The sequence below is a fragment of the Mastigoproctus giganteus genome, chromosome 1 (genome assembly GCF_048544385.1).
Source record: "Mastigoproctus giganteus isolate SK-2022 chromosome 1, ASM4854438v1, whole genome shotgun sequence".
Taxonomy (NCBI): Eukaryota; Metazoa; Arthropoda; class Arachnida; order Uropygi; family Thelyphonidae; genus Mastigoproctus; species Mastigoproctus giganteus.
This window is the reverse complement of record NC_143575.1, coordinates 64,410,366-64,430,461: the sequence shown is the minus strand read 5'-3', so window position 1 is coordinate 64,430,461 and position 20,096 is coordinate 64,410,366. Positions and strand designations below refer to the sequence as shown.

Here is a 20,096-nt window from a genome sequence, read left to right as displayed (position 1 = left end):
AGTGATAGAGGAATACTGGATCATTCAAATCATTTTGATGAACATACCTTTCCAGTTTACTGTACAGGTGTTTGAGTGGTGTACATACAACAGATCCAGGGATTGAATTGGCCAGTTCCTCAAAACCACTCTTTCACATATTTGGTATGGTGAGCAGTTTCACAGTTATATTGAAAGTACAACTGTCCAGAGAGTAAACATGTAACATTAACAGGTATATCTGTTACAAAACATTAAAAAATGTCTCACAACATTACACTTCTTCTGGCAGCCTGTACTTTCAGCACACAAGAGGAAGGATGCAGTGCCTTGTGGTTTTATTCCATTAGTGCACTCTTCCTTTGCTAAAACGTGTAAAGCAGGTCTCAATACACTACACTGCTTACCTCAATCCATTCATTCATTCATTCATTCATTCATTCTTTTCTGTGTTTCTGGCACCAATGCAGCTGTATTTTTCAGTGGTTTACATGCAAGTATACAATGAGTGGACAGAAATCATGGGATACCTATCTAGTAAAGAGTAGACCCATCTTTCGCCCGGATAAGGGCAGTCACACAGTGAGGCATTGAGTCCACTAATTCACGAAGGCATTCAACGGGTATTTCCATCCATGATTGCTGCACCACTGTCCATAATTCCATTGGATTCCTGGGTGGAGGATCCAAAGCTCAAACAGACCTTTCGACAGCATCCCAAAGAGGCTCCACAGGGTTTATGTCCAGTGAACAGGAAGGCCATTTCATAGCGGTAAAATCTGTGGAATTCTCTTCAAATCGTACTCTATTCACCACAGCATTACCCTGCCAGAAGAGTCTACTGCCCTGTGGGTGCACAGTGACCATGAAGGGATGCAGATGGTCTGAAAGGATGGACAGTAACCTGGACTGTTCAGAGATGCATCTAGATCAGGGGTCCCCAAACTTTTAGAGAAGTGGGCCACATATGAATTTTTTGGAATTTGGCAGGCCAGAGAAAATTCCTAATTACTGAAAACTACATTCTCTGCATAACTGTAATGCTATGCAGAGAAATTTTATATCTACCTATATCTACAGATTCAAAAATAAATCGAAGGATATGTAATATAAAATATGCCAGTTTGTTTTTACCAAATTTAAATTTTTACTTATTTATTATACTACCAATCACAAAAATACAGTTAATAATACAAAGAATATGTTTATTACTTATTTATTGTACTAATCACAAAAATACAGCTAGTAATACAACAAAATTAATTATTAAAATTATAATTAATGCGATGAAGGTGGTTGTAGAGTACAACTAAGTTTTGTAATATTGGGTTTTAAAGTACCAGTTCCAATTCTTAAAAAGTCATGTAAATGTGGGTCAGTTACACGTGGTCATATTTTTGATTTTACATATTTCATTTTTGAAAAGGTCTGCTCACATACACTTACTTCTGAATAATTGATGTAACCTTTCTTGCAAAATTTTTAATTTTTGGATAATCTGACTCAGATAATGTTGAATATAATTGAACTAGATTTTCATTTTTAAATACTGTCTTCACTGCATCATTACAATGAAGATCTACCAACTCTAATCGTAAATTCTCATCAACATCATTGACAGGTATGTCAAACGGATTTTGAAAAAGTTCAAACCTCTTTTAATTATTATTAAAATCAGAAAATCTAGCCACAAAATTTTCCTGCAACAAACTAACGTTTTGAACAAAATTTTCAGTGGAAAAATTACAACTAGGCATATTTTATTATCGCAACATGGAAAATATGAAAAATTAATCCGAAGTAGTTGACTTAACTAACTCCAATTCTATTTCAAATGCTTTGACAGTATAATACAAATCACTGACAAGTTTGTCTCATCCTTGTAGTTCCATATTAAAAAAATTCAGGTATTCACATAACCTCAGGGATTCACATCTGGTGAGTTGGCACACCCAGGGTCCTGAGCTGGATATCATCTCTCTCTCTCTCTCTCTCTCTCTCTCTCTCTCTCTCTCTCTCTCTCTCTCTCTCTCTCTCTCTCTCTCTCTCTCAGGGTACTCTATTTTTTTTTTTTTTTTTTGGCTGGTGCAGCATAAGCCTCTGGCTTCCTTGCACCATATGGCTAATAACAATAACAAATCTGTTAAAAAGGCAAGGTTCCAGAACCATTTGAGATCTGACAGTTCCGGAACAGGTTTTAATTTTTCATTCTTAAATAGATCTATTTCAATCCTAAATTCAAAATATCACTTCAACACGGTACCACAACTTAACCATCATATCATACTTCAGTGTGGTACAACAAATCACCATATTCAGCCTCAATTGTTTCAAGAAAATTTTTGAATTTCCGATGATTCAGACCAGGCTTGCATATAAAATAAAATAAAATTTTATTTACATTTTACAGTTGACATGACATCTACACCCAAAAATTTTCCGCACAAAGACTGTTTGTGAATTATACAATGAAATTGCATTGTTTTTTAATATTTTTATCCTCAAGAGATTTATAAAGCTGACACATTAACCTAATTTTAGTACCAACAATATTTTTAGTGCCATCCATCGTAACCACTGATAGCAAATCCCAATTCAATTTGAAGCCATAAATTTCTTCTGACACACTCAAAAATATAATTTCACCTGTTCTTGTATCTTTCAAGCTTTTTAATGCAATTAGCTCTTCAGTTACTGCAAAATTTTGATTTACACCTGAGATATAAATTAGTAATTGAACCGTATGGCTTGTATCTCACTCTCATCAATTGTTACTGAAAAATGTGTGAATTCACAAACTTTTTCTACGAGTTGGTTTTGAATGCTGGCTCCTAAATCTTCTAATTCTTCTCGTTATAGTTGATGAAGATACACTTACAGAGGCAAAATTCTTTACTTTCACAGGACATACTTCTGCAATTGCCAAACAAATGCATTTTACAAATATTCCATCCGTAAAGCCCTTTCCTTCGTCGACAATGAAGTTTGGGTTAAATTTTTGAGTTTTTTTCTGCCACAAACCTCCTTGAAATTTATTGCAATTTGAGGTATGTTTTGTGGTGTGCAGTGATGTTTCACATTATATTCCTTGAACACTGACAAGGCTTCACTGCAAATAAGACATGTGCAAGCATCATTGAGTAGTGCAAAAAAGTAATTAATTGGCTCATTAAAAACACAACACAGCATCAACTTTTCTTTTTTTTTTTTTTGACAAACTTCAATATGATTTTTATGGGGTCACTGGAATAAAAAAAAAAAAAAAAAATCTCATGTGTACCCTATACACATGAAAGATGTTTTATGTGTAAACATCGTTGATGACACTTACTAAATTTCAAACAGCTAGAACCGAAATCATGAATGATGTAATTTATGCTCACACCCACTACTTACTCTACCGAATCAATGTTAGTGATAAACAGGATATACGTGCCCACTGCTTATTCTACCGAATCAATGTTTGGAAGATTGTCATTTTTTTGTTTTGGTTTTTTTTTAAAGAGCATTAGCAACTAAGGCCATAGTGCTCCGGGGATATGCAGTGGTCATTCCCTGACCTTTCCGCATCTTCCATATTTGGTGGTTATGGGCTCGAACCCCGGTCTATTCAAGAAGCATGTGCTAAGCACTGCTGCTCCTGCCCACCTGGCTACGGAAGCACCCCAAATCAACGTTTGGAAGAGGTTAGGCTAATAGTCTAATTATCTATTTGATTGGAGCCATTTATTGAACGGTATGATTGCAACAATACAAGTACAGTATTTGTATTCTTAGAATCATACTATTGTATAATATTATGTTGGATATTCTTAGAATCATACTATTGTATCATATTATGTTTGGATATTCTTAGAATCATACTATTGTATCATATTATGTTGAATATTCTTAGAATCATACTATTGTATCATATTATGTTGGATATTCTTAGAATCATACTATTGTATCATATTATGTTGGATATTCTTAGAATCATACTATTGTATCATATTATGTTGGATATTCTTAGAATCATACTATTGTATCATATTATGTTGGATATTCTTAGAATCATACTATTGTATCATATTATGTTGGATCATGTTACTCTGTCATGCTTTATCGCAAATTACACATTCAGCGCTAGGAGTTCTGCGAGAAATGACAGTATCCACGCATAATATGCTATGAAAACTGGATCCTGAGCCAATGACTTGGCTCAGGATCTTAACGATACAAGCGCGAGATGGTAATGCTGCACATTCCATTTCGCAATCAGAAAACAGAGATACTATCAGAGATGAAATATGTCAAGATCTATGATGACAACGAAGAGCTCATACTAGATCATACATTGTATGAATTGGACCAGAACATTCACAAAACGATTGAAATATGTAAGACGTTGTGTCAAAACAACAATGTTGACCCTGACGAAGCATGCAGTAATGACCTGCATAGCTTTCTAACGCAACTGCAAGAAGAAGGACCCCCCCCCTTTCAAAACTTTTACAATCTTCCAAACAGCAAAATGAATGATGATCTAAAACTCACCACGCTCAATCGACTCAATGCAATTGCAAAGAAACACGAAAACTTGATGACCAACAAGGACTTCTGCAACTTAATGAGAATGACCAATGACAAGCAAAAGATTCTAAACTCATAATTTGGAATCTTTTATCTCCCAACCGTGAAACGATTCAAATATTCTTGACCAGTCCAAATGGTTGCAGAAAAACGTTTATGATTCACCTCTTGGTGGAAATAGACAACTGTTTCAGTAATACTGACGTGTACTGTAATGTCTACATCAGCATGCACTTCAACTAGTAAGGCTGAAGCACATGTAATGTAATGATCTTGGATGTGCTCGGAGCTGGTTTATGCCAGCCTTGAACACATCCAAGATCACTGCCCTTAAGATATCCATTTATCTGAACACCTCCCACGATCCTTTGCTTTAAATGCTTTACTTTACTTTAAGTTTTTCAAGATATCCAGTTCTCTGGTTACCAAAAGGTTTCTTTCACAGATGGCAATGGTCAGTCCAAAGCCACCTAACTGGTATACCCTGAATCAAACGTTTTCCCCAACCAGCTGGTTTATGCCAGCTCTGAGCATATCCAAGATCACCTCCCATGATCCTTTGCACGATCTCCTCTCCTGATTCCATTTTTCTTTGTTATGAAACGGAAATGACGTCAAATTACATCATTTCCACATCGCAAAATCATGACAAATTGATTTTACTACCATCCAAAATTTAGTAGGTGATCTGCAAGATTACCTACCATGATCCTTTGCGTGATCTCTTCTCGCGACTCCATTTTTCTTTGTTATGAAACGGAAATGACATCACATTACGTCTTTCTGAATTGCAAGTTTGTGACAAATTGATTTTATTACCGACTGAAATTGTACACACAGGAGCATGTGTGCGTGTGTGTGTGTGCAAAGGGGAAATCTTGTCTAACCAATTTTATAGGATACTACGATGTAGTCACAAAGGAACTGGATGCAAAAAATAATTTTGATACCATATCTCTGGATTCCAGGAAAGTCATGTACACAAGCTCACATCCAGAGCAGCCTCTCTTCGATGGGCAGCCAATCAGCAATTAATCTATGTCATGGATCATCAAATAATTAGAAAATTGATTAGAATTTATACTCCACTCCTCTATGCCACTGAAGTGTGGGCATCAACAGCTACTGCAATGAAAAAGCCAATCTTCACTGCAGAATTCTGGCTCCTTAAATAGGCTAATCGGAAAGCTTGTCTCCCACCACAAGACAGAACTAAAGCCTTAGCTACTTCACTGGGGATGCAGCGACTATCTGATATCACTGAAATACAAAGGCTGGTAGCTACTGTTATATTGATCACAGGCTAAACTCAACACAGTGCTTTTGGGATTTGTGTTACTGGAGAATACCCAAGCCAGAACTTAGGTCAACCCTTAGGTCAGGGTTGACCTAAGTTCTGGCTTGGGTATTCTCCTTGAAACATCGGACACTTCAAACCAAATGCTAATGGAAGTACAGCATCGGACTCTACTTGAAGCATCGGACACTTCAAATCTCAGATTGCTCACTTACAAATCAAATGCTAATGGAAGTACAGCACCTCAATGCCAACTTAAACAAGTTTTGAACCAACAGAACCTATAGGAAAGAGGTCTTAGCAGCTTGCCTGAATCCCAGAAGCCAATAAGAACAAGCTTGTTCTTCACTCCACACCATCTGCCAAGTTCTCCTGTGCTTCAAAGAAATTCATTTGCTACATGTGGAGTCTAAGTGCCCGTGCTTCTGTAAAAAAGAGCACATCGACGAGTATCCACAGCAAAAGTATGAATACCAGTCATGTATATTGTATATATTGTAAATATAAGCTTAGATGATATTGCATTGTAAATGCATTTAATACTTGCACCATGTGAGGAATCATGATAGCAAGTTCCATTTTTTAAATGTTTACTTTTATATCATTGTGTTGATAATTAATTATTAAATTTTGATGTGAGCCCCTGGCCTTTGGCCATGTGGGACAGTTGCAACTTTAATTAAATTTATCTACATTGTATTTTTCTAATTGCAATAAAGATTCTCTTTCTCTTTTGATACTGTTGCATATAAAGGACAGCTGTACAGATTGAAGCAGTTTGGCAATAAGGGGAAGTTGCTGCTATAGATAAAGGGATGGTTGAGTAGGAGATCGAGAGCTGCAATTGGTGAACACTGCTCTTCACAGACTAATGTTATTAATGCAGTCATTTAGGGTTCGGTGTTGGGCCCACTGCTTTTTTTTTTTTTTTCCTATATTTATCAATGATATTGATAAAAGTATATCAGGTTTAATGTTCAAGTTTGCAGATGATACGAAGGTTGGCAGGGTTGTTAATGACAGTATATCACCAATCAGACCTACAAAAGTTAGGCAGATGGGCTGAGAAGTGGCTACTAAAGTTTAACGTTGACAAATGCAAAGTACTGCATATGGGTAGCAGTAACCCCAGAGTAACATACTAACTGGGTGGTATTACACTCATTGTAATGCAGAATAAAAAAAGACCTGGGAGTAATTATGCAGTCAATATGAAGTTCCCTGAGCGATGCAAACATATTGCCAGGATGACACATGGGTTTTGTCATTTGCTTGCAAGGATAAGAAGGTGATTATCTCTTAGTACCATCAAAGTGCTATTTAACAACACCCCAGGGAAAGGAGAGAAATGGTCATTATATTGATTGTTCATAAAATCAGAAACAAAACAAGTAAAAGCTCAAACATTTAATGTAATTCTACAAATACAACATAGAATAATCTTATTTATAATATCTACTATAGTATTAAACGAGAAAATTATGATTGCAAACTTTCGATATTCCAGGATAGATGGCAAAAAAATATTCCCGGATAATCAATCTCCTGGTTAATCCAAAAAGACAATAAGTCCCCGACATACGTAAGAGATATGTTCCAGGACTTCTTAAGTAAGTCGAGATTTGCGTAACTCGGGAATGACTAACAAAATATTGCTACTATATCCCTGATAGGCCAAAATTACAAAAACCACATAATATCCTAACAAGAATGAAGAAAAATAGTTATATATTTTTAATTAGTTCAATTAAAAACTGTATCTGGGGACAGCGGTGAAGTAGCCGGAGCAGAACATAAGAAAAGAAAACAAAAGAAAGAAAAAACACGTTATTGTACTGTAAAAATTGGTATGTATTTCATAGCCTTAGTTATTATAGTTGACCTTCATTGGTGCAACCACTTCTCGTATTCTGTCTTTTTCATTTATTGTGTTCATCGTTGCCACTGACAAATCTGAATTCCATTTGATACTTATTAATTTTTGGCCATTTACTTACATCCTTATTATTTTAATTTTCTGATCCAACTCAATCGCTTTCCTTTTCTTGATAGACTTATTAGTACTGCTGTCACTTATTCTCTTAGTCAGCACCATGATAACAATCAAAATGAAATTTTCTGAAAAGAACTTCACAGGGTTATGGCGAAAACTCACTATTATCAACTCCACACGAGCTCACATTTTACTAAAGCACATTTCTGGAGGTCACTGCCATAAAACTAAAAACAATTTGCACTTTCTGGGTTACTGGGCTTTTCTGTTAGTGCAATTAATTACAAACAGGTAGTAAACTCGATCTTATTGCATTTGCAATAATATCGATAGCTGGAATTCTGTGAGTTTTTATATTATGGTGAAATGTGTGTCTCCTTCACTTGAAATCTTCAGTCATATAAAAAAATTATAAATAATGTAAGTCCAAATCTACATAAGTCAGGGAGTTGCTGTTTTGAAAAATGTTCAGCAACCTACGTAAAAAGTAAGGCGATACATAAAGAACTTACCATGCACTATTCACATGTCCAATACGATGCTTCCCTTTATTTTTTACAATGTCGCGTATGGTTTGGTCACCAACATTATAATTGTTCTTTAGAGATTTAACGGATGCATCGTTTTCAAACTTTTGAATAATTTCAAGTTTTCGTACAATGCACATTTGCCCAACATTTTCGTGATTTCTAAAAAAGCTACCAGAAGGAGAAAAAAAATAAAAAAATCGACATCCCTGACATGCATAATGAAACAAAATTTGTCCTTTTGAGGTGCGACGGAACACAACAATCAACGTGAAGCACTAATACAAACTAAACTAAACTTTTTTTTTTTTTTTTTGAGTGGTGGGTGTGAAGACAGTGTGGGTTGCAAGATAATAGGCACACTAATCTCCTAATGACAACTTATATTGCCGCTTCTTATTGCTTATTTACGACATGTAAAACATCTGTTTATACCTATTCTATTTATTACTTGAATTTTGGGCTACACTTGAAAAAAATCAACATACAAGTTCTAATCCTTAATGAGCATCTTTCACTGAAACTTCTTGTTCAACCACAGTAGGTCCTCATCTTGATCACTACAAATTTCAGAATATTCCATTACATCTGCAATGAGTTCCTCATTTGTTCATATTCTGAAACATTCACTGTTTGCATCCACTTCTGCATAATCTTTGAAGCTTAAGTTTTCCCGTAAGTTTAGGTGATGATCCGCATGGTCAAATATTTCTTCTTTATTATCTTACTGTTCTTCGTAATTAATAGAGGAAGAAGCATGTGAAACTTCATGCATTGCATCATTCAAGGTGGTAAAATCCAGCATGTTTGAAGCAGTTGGCGATCACTTTTTCATCAACTTGATCCCATGCCGAAACACGTAAATACACTGCCAGCACAATGTGGATTTTGCACTTAATTTTGCTTTCAAGACATAGCACAATTTTGTTTAATAGTATTCTTTAGTAGTTTTCTTAAAATACTGGATTACACCTTGATCAAGTGGCTGAAAAACTAATGCTACAGTTGGTAGTAGGTACTTGACAGTGATTGCATGTAGATCATTTACTTGACAATGATGCATGCAGTTATGTGCAAACAGAAAAATTTTTCTCTTCTACTCACTCATCCTGTGATCTAAGTCTCTGAACCATTCTTTGTAGATTTGTGAAGTCATCCATGCCTTTTGGTTTACTCGATACATAGTAATGTATTCAAACCTTTAAAGCATCAAGGCTTCTGGGCTTTCCCAGTGATTAAAAGAGGAAGCTTCTCTGTGCCAGACATGTTTGCTGCTAGGAGAACGGTAATCCATTGTTTGGCCTTTTTTATGCCACTACATTTCTCTTCTTTAAATGTAAGTGTTTTATCCAGTAGCAATTTAAAAAGAGCCCAGTTTCATCAGCATTGGAGGTGGCATTGTGGTTATACAACCAAATGTCAGCAAAACATTTTTTAAATGATTTTCCTTCCATTCCTCTGTAGTATCAATATACATGGCCACTTTTGCCATACCCATTTTTTTAAGACAGGTCATGACAAGTCTTAAATTGCTGGAGCCATCCATTTGAACTTTAAATTCTTCAATATACATTTGAGGAAAAAAAAATTCAGCCTTGCCTTTTAAAAGATTACCATCTATGGGAACCTTTTTTGCAAGCATCATCATTAGCCATTCCAAAAGTTCCTTTTTGTATACTTCGGCTTTCACGCTTGAATCTTACCAGGTGCAGATTTCTCTAATCTTTCAATCTTTTCTCGTCTTTAAGATATAGTTTCCTTGCACTATATGACTATTACATTGTTCAGATACCCACTCACAAAATAACTAATTTTTTTTTTACAAAATGCTACAATTACCTATAAAGAATGTGAGGCTAATTCTTCAACATAAAGCACAATTTTATGGTAGATCCCTGTTAAAAAAGTGATATTCTAAAAACACAATAATGCTGAATTCCTTGGAATCAAAAACTGATAAAAATAAAATAAGAAAATTAAATGTGCACAACTACTAAATGCATAATTTTTTTTTGACATGCTAACGATTCTGGTTACCAGAGAAAATACACAGGTTTTTTTTTTTTTTTTTTTATCAATTATTAGATAATTTTTTGCATCAAAATCATCCTAATAATATTAAAATATTTTTTGATAAAATTAAAATTAAATTAAAAATGAAAATCTGCTATTACCAATTGGGAACCACCCTTGAATAATGAAATACTGAAACTATCCATTTTGAATAGAAATTTTAACTTTGTGAATATTCTTTGAGCAAGTACATCTTCCACTTTCACCAAAGGTTCTTTTGAAAGTTCTAAAAAGAGAGGAAAGAAAAATTCCTGTATTAAAACTGTCCTTACTTAAAAGTAAAGTATCAGAAAAATACAAACTGTGTAGCAATACTAACTACTTATTAACATTTATAACTCAGGTATTGATTACACACACACACACACACACACACACACACACACACACACACACACACACACACACACACACACACACACACACACACACACACACTTCCGAATTATAAATTTATTACTAGGGAAAATTTTTATCTGTAAGGGTATAATAGCCAAAATGGAATGTCATTTGTTCTTGTCAAAAACATCTGGTAGTAACTTTAGTAAATTTATTGATGTACAAGAACTGGAACAAATGACAATTTCTCAAACCTTATTTAACTTTTTCCTTTTTAATCCTTAAATCTGAAATCGCATCCAAAACCACTAATTAGCATTAGTAGTGGCAAGTGAAGCAAGAAAAGAAGCTTATACAGCATCTGCGAAAAAAAAAATCCCGCCATTTCACCAATAGTTTGCTCCAATAGTTTGGAGCAAACTATACATTTGCTCCAATAGTTTGGATAGTTCTGCTTTGAATTTATTTAAGTTATCAATTTCCACATAAACAGATGAAAGTTTGTTTCAGCAATCGACCACCTGCTGGCTAAAGAGGAAAACTTTCACACATCTGTTCTGCAACTGTCTTTTTCAATTTGAATCTACCCATAGACTGGAAATGTGCAAATGTGACCCCAATTCACAAAGGAGGATCAAAGGATGACACAAGTAATTATAGACCTGTGAGCTTAACTTCTGTTCCAAGAAAATTAATGGAGGCACTGGTTAAAGAAGCACTGCAGGATCATTTAGACAAGACTTCAGTTATAGCTCAGACACAGCATGGTTTTGTTAAGGGGAAGTCTTGCCTGACCAACTTGATTGGATACTATGATGCAGTCACAAAAGAACTGGATGCAGGGAATAACTTTGATATTATATACTTGGATCTTAGAAAGGCTTTTGATACTGTTGCACATGGAAGACTGCTACACAAATTGGAGCAGTGTGACATTGGAGGCAAATTGCTGCTATGGATAAAGGGGTGGTTGAGGGGGAGAAGACAGAGAGTGGTAATCAATGGACACTGCTCATCGTGGACTGATGTTATTAGTGGAGTCCCTCAGGGCTCAGTGTTGGGTCCATTATTGTTTTCTGTATTTATAAATGATATTGATGATGGTATATCGGGCTTAATGTCCAAGTTTGCAGACGATACAAAGGTTGGCAGGGTTGTCAAGGACACTACTGACACTATGCTGCTGCAACAGGATCTGGAAAGGTTGAGCAGATGGGCTGAGAGGTGGCAAATGAAGTTTAACATTGACAAATGTAAAGTACTACACATGGGAAACAGCAACCCCAGAGCAACGTATCAACTCTGTGGTACAACACTGACAGTGGTAGAGAATGAAAGGGACTTGGGGGTGGTTGTGCAGGCAGATATGAAGTTCTCTGAGCAGTGCAGACGGGCTGCAAGAGTAGCTCATGGAGTATTGTCAATGATATACAGGAATTTTTCCAGCAGGGATAAGGAGGTGATTATTCCATTGTATAAGGCGATGGTCAGGCCACACCTAGAGTACTGTATATAGGTCTGGAGGCCTCATTTCAAGAAGGATGTAGAGCTGCTGGAACGAGTACAGAGAAGGACAACAAGATTAGTGAATGGAACAAAGGGGTGCTCTTACGAAGAAAGGCTTAAGTTTTGCAAATTACAGTGTCTGGAGACTAGGCACCAGCGAGGTGATCTGATAGAGGTGTATAAAGCCTTGAATGGTTTAAGCATGCTCAATGCTGATGGGATTCTTCCTCTAGCTCAGAAAAATCACCTGAGAGGGCATAAATTCAAATTGAGGAAAGACAGATGTAGGATAGACGTGCGGAAATTTGCCTTTAGCCAGCGGGTGGTTGGTTGGTGGAACAGACTTCCATCCCTTGTGGTGGAGGTTGATAGCCTAAATAAGTTTAAGGCTCAGCTGGACAGGTATTTTGAACGAACAGAGGGGTGAAGTGGAAGTGGTTTTTTTTTTTTTTTTTTTTTTTTGGCTGATGCTGCATAAGCTTGCTTTCTTGCATCAAATGCCTCTACTAATGCTAATGCTAATGTGACTAGTCTGAGCAAGAGATAAAATACAATCAGCACAGAGCTTGCTCAATCCTTCAAAGCCTCAAACACCTCAAATCAGATCACCTCATAGAAGCCTAGTCTCTTGTGTTATAATTCACACAACTGAAGCCTTTTTTGATAAAAGCACCCCTTTGGTCCCCCTCACCAATCTTGCTAGTCGTCATCCTTCATCATCCTATCATCAACCTTCCTAAAATGACGTATCCAGTCCTGCATGCAGAACTCAGCTGTTGCCTAAACATTGCTTTATACAATGGAATAATCATAGCTAAATTTCTGGATATCACTGAAAAAAACCATTAGTTGTACAGGCCTGCAATCTGTCTGCACTGCTTAGAGAAATTCATATCCAACTGCACAATTACCCCCAGGTCTTCTTCACTGTATAATACCCAGAGAGTAGTATCACAGAGTTGGTAAACTATTTTGTGTTACATCAACCCATTTGCATTTGTCAATGTTAAATTTCAATCACCATTTCTCAGCCCATCTGCCTAACTTTTATAGATCCCGTTGCAGTAGCATACTGCCATTACTGCCATTCATCACCCTGCCAACCTTTGTATCATCTGCAAACTTGGACATTAAGCCAGATATGCCTTCATCAACATCATTGATAAATATAGAAAACAACAGCAGGCACAACACCTAACCCTGTGGACTCCATTAATATCATTAGATCATGAAAAGCAATGTCCATTGATTAGTGCACAGTCTTCTCCCACTTAACCATTCCTTTATCCATAGCAGCAACTTTCCCTTAATGGCAGAATTCTCCAATTTGTACAATAGTCTTTTATGTGCAACAGTATCAAAACCTTTCCCGAAGTGCGAGTATATGATAAAAAATTATTTTTCGCATCCAGTTCCTTTGTGACAACATCGTAGTATCCAATCATTTGGTCAGATAAGACTTCCCTCAAAAAACCCCATGCTGTGTCTAAGTATAATTGCAGCAATGTGTAGATAATCCTGCATTACTTCTTTTACCACTGATTCATCAAATTTATTTCCTATACTCCTAGCATTGGTATACATGAAAGTATACATGCACCTATTCTTCCTCACAAAACAGAAGGAACTGGAAAGTTCCTGGAGAGGCCTTCATCCTGCAGTGGATTGAAAATGGCTGATGATGATGATGATGATGACCAGCGATTCCAATATCTTCCCTGGAACACATGTTCAGCTAAAAGACTTGTAATTACTCATGTCACTTTTTCATCACCCTTTATGAATTTGGGATACATTCACACATCTCCAGTCCATAGGACCATTTATCCTGAATCCAAGAATGCTCTCATAATTATGGATAAGGGTTTGTTTTCTTCCTTTGCTGCCTCCATTAATATAATTGTATAGATTGCCCATCTCTGCTCCCACCTCTGTCCAAACCAGATGGTTCTGTTGTCACTTCAGCCAAGGATAAAGCTGACCTGCTAGCATCCCATTTTTCTTCCAGCTCATGTATTAATGATCTTGGTAAAACACCTCCCACCATTCCCAACACGCTCCATTCAATGCCTCCTGTGGTCTTCCGTCAAAAGGATATAAGGATTTTGATGAATCTTGATGCTAAGAAAGCTCCAGATCCTGATGGTGTTTCTCCACTTGTTCTCAAAACCTGTGCTCCTGAACTTACTCCTATTCTTTACCGCCTTTTTTCACTTTCTTATTCCAAAGGTGTTTTTCCTTCTGCTTGGAAATTTGCTCATATCCAGCCAATTCCTAAAAAGGGTGACAAATCCCTCCCATCAAATTATTGTCCCATTGCAATTACTTCTACTCTTTCTAAAGTAATGGAGAAATCAATTAACCGCCAACTCTTAAACTACCTAGAAGCCTTCCGTCTGATCAACGATCGCCAGTATGGATTCTGTCAGTGTCGATCCACTGGTGATATTCTGGCTTATGTTACCCATTTATGGACTAATTCAATGGAAATGTTCAGTGAAACACAAGTAGTTGCTCTTGACATCTCAAAGGCTTTTGATCGTGTTTGGCATAAAGGTCTTCTAAACACGCTTCCATCTTATGGTTTGCCGACTGTTTTTAGTAATTGGTTATCCAGTTTTCTCTCTGATCGCTCACTGAGGGTGATGGTAGATGGCTCTCTGTCTTCTTACTTCTCCACTAATGCCGGTGTCCCCCAAGGTTCAGTTCTTTCCCCCACTCTTTTCCTCTTGTATATCAATGACCTTCTTCCATTGACTGGAAATCCTATCCACAGTTTTGCCGATGATAGCACATTGCATTCCACTTTCCATTTTGAGAAACCTTGTCATGCTCAATCAGCTTCAGCTTCTCGAAAATCTGCTACCAATTCCTTAATTGCGGATCTTCAGGTAATTCTCCAGTGGGGAAAAGACAACTTAGTTGATTTCAACCCTTCTAAAACTCAGTCTTCTGAAACTCAAACTTCTAAAACTGACTCGCAAAAAGGATTCTTCTGCTCCTATGCTTATCTGTAGTGACACTCCGATTTCTAGGCAAAATAATATATCTCTTTTGGGAATTACCCTGACTTCTAATCTCTCTTGGCACAAGCACATTACAAATATTGCTTCCTCTGCATCTAAAAAACTTGGTTTTCTCTTTCGCCTTTACTTTTCTTCCAAACAGCTGCTCATTCTGTATAAGTCACAAATCCGCCCTGCCATGGAATATTGTTCCCACATCTGGGGTGGTGCCGCCAAAACTTCTCTCAGGATTCTTGATTCCATTCAGAAGAGGGCAGTTAGGTTAATTAATGATTCATCTCTAACAGAGTCTCGCCACTCACTTTCTCATAGATGCACTGTTTCTGCTGCATGCCGCTTCTACAGATACTTCCATGGGAACTGTTTTTCTGAATTGGCTTCTATAATTCCCGCTCTCTCTTTCAAAACAGTCCAAACACGTGCCGCCACCAGCCAGCATCCATTTACTGTCCAACTTCAAACCCACAGAACCAACTTTTCATCTTCCTCATTTATTCATTCAACTGCCATTTTCTGGAACAACCTTCCTTCATACGCATTTCCTGAAAATTACAATCTACAGAAGTTCAAGTCCAATGTCAACAACTTTCGTGTTCTCAACCTCCAACCCAAGCACGGTACTAAGTACTATAGGTTCTAATACCTCTCGTGTTTGGGGTTCACATAAAAAAAAAAAAAAAAAGATCCCATCCACTCAAGCTGCCTCTCTTATGTTTATATTCAATAATTTCTCTTCACACTTTCCTCTTAGTTATTATAAAACCATTTAGTTCCCAATTAGAGTTTGACATACGTTTGCCATCCCCCTTCTCTAAACAATTCGTCGTGTATGAATGTAGATGCAAAATACTCATTTAATTTTGCAGGCATCCAGAGCAGTCATTAACATTCAAATCATCAATATCAAATGGACCAATTTGATTCATTCCCTTTCTTCTAGCAGTTACACCGAGTAAAAAAAATCTTTGCTATTTTTCTTTCCATCTTCCACTTAACATTTCTCATGAACTGCCTTCACTTTTCTGGCCTTTATGATTTGATTACAGACTAGTTTATATCTACCACAGATTTCTGTATCACCTGATAATTTATATTCACGTCATTGCAATTTTCTTCTCTGCCACAAGTTTCATGAGTTCATCTGATATCCATTTACGCCTATACCTTGAAGGAAGTTTCTTAGTTGGTATGAAAAACCTAGTAGTTTCTAAGATTAATTCTTTAAACACTTTCCATTTAGAATTTGTGGATGGTATCATCATAAGTTGGTCCGACTGTATAGAATTTAAAAACTGTCTCAGACCACTGAAGTCACCTTTACCAAAGCAAAATCTCCTCCCTTTTTTACCCTTGATGTTAGTTACATCTTTGAGTAAATCCCAAATCAGTACACTGTGATTACTGCTACCTAGTGGTTCCTTTATCTGCAGATTCTTAATGCATAAATAATCACTGCTGATAATCAGATCAAGAGTATTACTCCCTCCGGTTGCCTCTCTAACATGATGTTGTAGAAAACAGTCATCCAAATAAATAAAAAATATTCTTTCCAGTCTGTGATTTAACTCATAAGTTCCAGGTCCCATCTGGAAATTTGAATTCCCAAATTATAAGACATTCTGATTTAATGGCCCACTTTATTTAACTGTACAGCTGTTTGTTGTACTCATCAGACCAAAAGCACACCCCTACTCTCATTTTTGCTTTCCCACTACTGATGTCACACCAAACTGACTCAACAATGCACTGGCCACCCATGTCCACTTGATGCATTGTCATAGATTTTATGTGCTTCTTAACTAAGAACATAACACCTCCTTCCCCGTTATCCTTTCCGTACTTTCTCTATACATTGTACTCCCCATATTCAAATTTTGCATTCCTTACATCTGACTGATGCCATATCTCAGATTACCCGCCAATGTCTGCATTTCATATCTTCATTAGCACTTCAAATTCGTCAAATTTATTTACTATACTCCTAGCATTGGTGTACATTGAAGTATACATGCACCTGTTCTTCCTCTTAGTTACCGTAACACAGCCCATGCATTTATTGGTTTCATAATGACTCCTAGCAGTTTTTGAAATCACCAGCACCTTGTGTTCAAGGCTGCTGCTCATTCCAATAGAAGCAGTGCAAGAACTATTTTTTAACCTCTGTCTAATACATTAATGTTAATGTATTAGACTGTGTATTTCTACCAAGTTAGCAGTTTCGTGACCTACCTAACCTGCCTTGATAGACGGCAAATATTCTTGCATTCCTGGTGTTGCAATGATGACAACCCAGTTGCGAAGTATAATGCCATCATTGCAACATCAGGTTACCTGTCCACCCACTGATGAGAAGCCAATAAGCTCGCAAAAACGGTGCCGTATGAGTGATGGTATCCGCTGAGAAAAAGTAACAATAGTCTTTTCCTATGGTGAAGCGTTACTTATTCGAGGTAGCGCAATATCATGGCAACTCGCTGTGAAGGTATTCACAATATGAGATATACTTAATGATGCCAATTTATAACTACTTAAGTAGTTGGCTAAGTACAGAAATGATGCAATTGCATTAACTTGTACATCAATTAAAAGCAATATTAATTACTTTAGGTTGACTACTTGGACAGTTCTAGTCATTTCTAAAGATTACATGCCTGAGCTCTGTTACCATCACTGGAGAGACCATAGCACCCCTGACAATTAAGTGCAAAATTTGATGCTGGGAAGTGTTATATTAAAATATAACAATAAATTTAAGCTATTTCAAATACTTCAATTACCTGCATGTTTTCAAGGTCCCAAGAACTATTTTACCAACAACCAAATGCCAGAAGAAAGCTTCTTTTTTGTTTATTTTTAGTTGGCATGTCAACTAAAAATAAACAAAAAGGAAGCATGCTCTGGCATTTGGTGGTTGGTAAAATAGTTCTTGGGACTTTGAGAAAATGAGCCTTTCCACTGGTGAAATTCTACAAGATTAATTTGGCCCTGGTATACCATTTATTATATTAAAATCAGCTGGATGCAAGTCCTCAGACCACTGTACAGGCTGTGCATCTATAGAAGGGAGAATGGAGTTGTTTGTGGTCTGGTATTCTTAGCAGGTTAAAAAAAGAAAAAAAAAAAAAAAACGTGCATGAATCCTGTACGCACAAATGATGTTTTATGTATAAACATCTTTGACAAAAATCAGAACCATTTTAAAATTAAACAGCTAGAACCGAAATCATGAACGATGTAACGTTTCATGCTCACACTCGCTACTTACTCTACTGAATCAATGTTAGAGACATTAGTGGTAATTTTATTTTTACAAATTTCTCTATATTACGAATTTTTTCACAAAACATTGCACCTTGAAACAAAACTACAGGTAAAACTAACCTCATATAGCAAAGTATTAGTCTCTATAACGAATTTTTAAAAAAATTAGCAAAAGCATTTTTGAAGATTTTCAAGCATTTACTGCTAAACAGTTGCACAAATATATGGCCACCTTTCCTCCGAAATTGCTCATTAGTATCTGGAATTAATCATACTGTTAGTGAACACTTGTGGCCACTGATGCACGTAGGAGGGTCTTTGTTTCATTTTTGTTACAGTTATAAAACCAGATGGGTTTTCTTAAAAGTGGTCATAAACTTTGCAATAAATAGGGTAGATTTGTAAATTGATGTTGGCTAAGGGGAAAATGAAATTCGCTACAGGTAAATCTTTAGCGCGCTACAGAGGCAATACATAGAATGCTTTGATAGACGGTTTTTAGTAACACCTACTGAGTGACATTCGCTTCTCACCTCAACCATACCATGTTACTTTCCTGTCAATCATTATATGAAAGTTTTTGTATATGTTCGCTCTCATCTAACTGGACTCACAATAGACGATTTTCATGAATTTTTTATTTAAATTTCGTTCTTTTAGAATGATTCGTCATCAGTCACATAGACTAATGCTCTTGTTTTTTTTCCTGAAAAGTAACATACAGTATACAATAACCATAAATTTTCTTTCGTGTATATATCAATGAAAGCAGAATAAAAGAAATTCAGAAAGTTGTATATTTCTTCAAAGTGATTTATAGGAAAGGTCACGTGATACTGTTGAATTGACAAATGAACATCATTGAGTAGATGGTATTAACAATTCACTAACAGACTGTTGTTTTTTGGGTTTTTTTTTTTTTTTGGATTTTTTTTAACACATGCAGCAGTGTCTTCAGATATATTAAAAGACAGCGCAGTAGAATATGCAGTAGCTACATGGCATATGTATTAGCAAGAGCTGCAGTCAAGTAATTTTTACAGTTGCAGAAACAATGTTGAAGAGAAAGTGTTTAAGTATTAATAATAAAGTCAAGGCTCTTGATGATATTCACCAGGGTTTTAAGAAAACAGATATTGCGGAGAAATATAGCATACCTGCAAGCAGTTTATCTACTATTTTAAAAAATCGAGAATCAATTTTAAATGAAATTGAAGGAGCAGCAGACAAGAAGTGAATTAAGTTGTCTATATGAAAATGTTGATAAAGCTGTTCTAAAATGGTTGCAAATGATACGTGAAAAGAATATACTAATATCAGGTCCAATAATTAAGCAACAAGCTCTGAAATTTTCTTAGTCCCTTGGACGTACAGAATTTCATGCGAGCACTGGGTGGTTAGATAAGTGCCACAGAATGTGAAAAGATTATTTGTGGAGAAAGTGTTACAACACCTTAAAGAAGACTGTGCTAGTTGGAGCCGATATGACAGGAAGTGAAAAATTAAGACTTTTAGTCATCAGA

General features: G+C 36.3%; 1 protein-coding gene across 4 annotated transcripts in view; it reads right to left on the bottom strand.

Annotated features, from left to right (window-relative positions):
• The window catches only part of Vps13 (vacuolar protein sorting 13C), a 1,645,987-nt gene that overhangs the window by 814,687 nt on the left and 811,204 nt on the right, over nt 1–20,096 (bottom strand). For all 4 annotated transcript variants that reach the window (XM_090373229.1, XM_090373247.1, XM_090373239.1 and 1 more), the window contains exon 33: nt 10,543–10,667. In XM_090373229.1, coding sequence (XP_090229355.1) covers nt 10,543–10,667 — 125 coding nt within the window. The remainder of the gene's footprint in view (nt 1–10,542; nt 10,668–20,096) is intronic.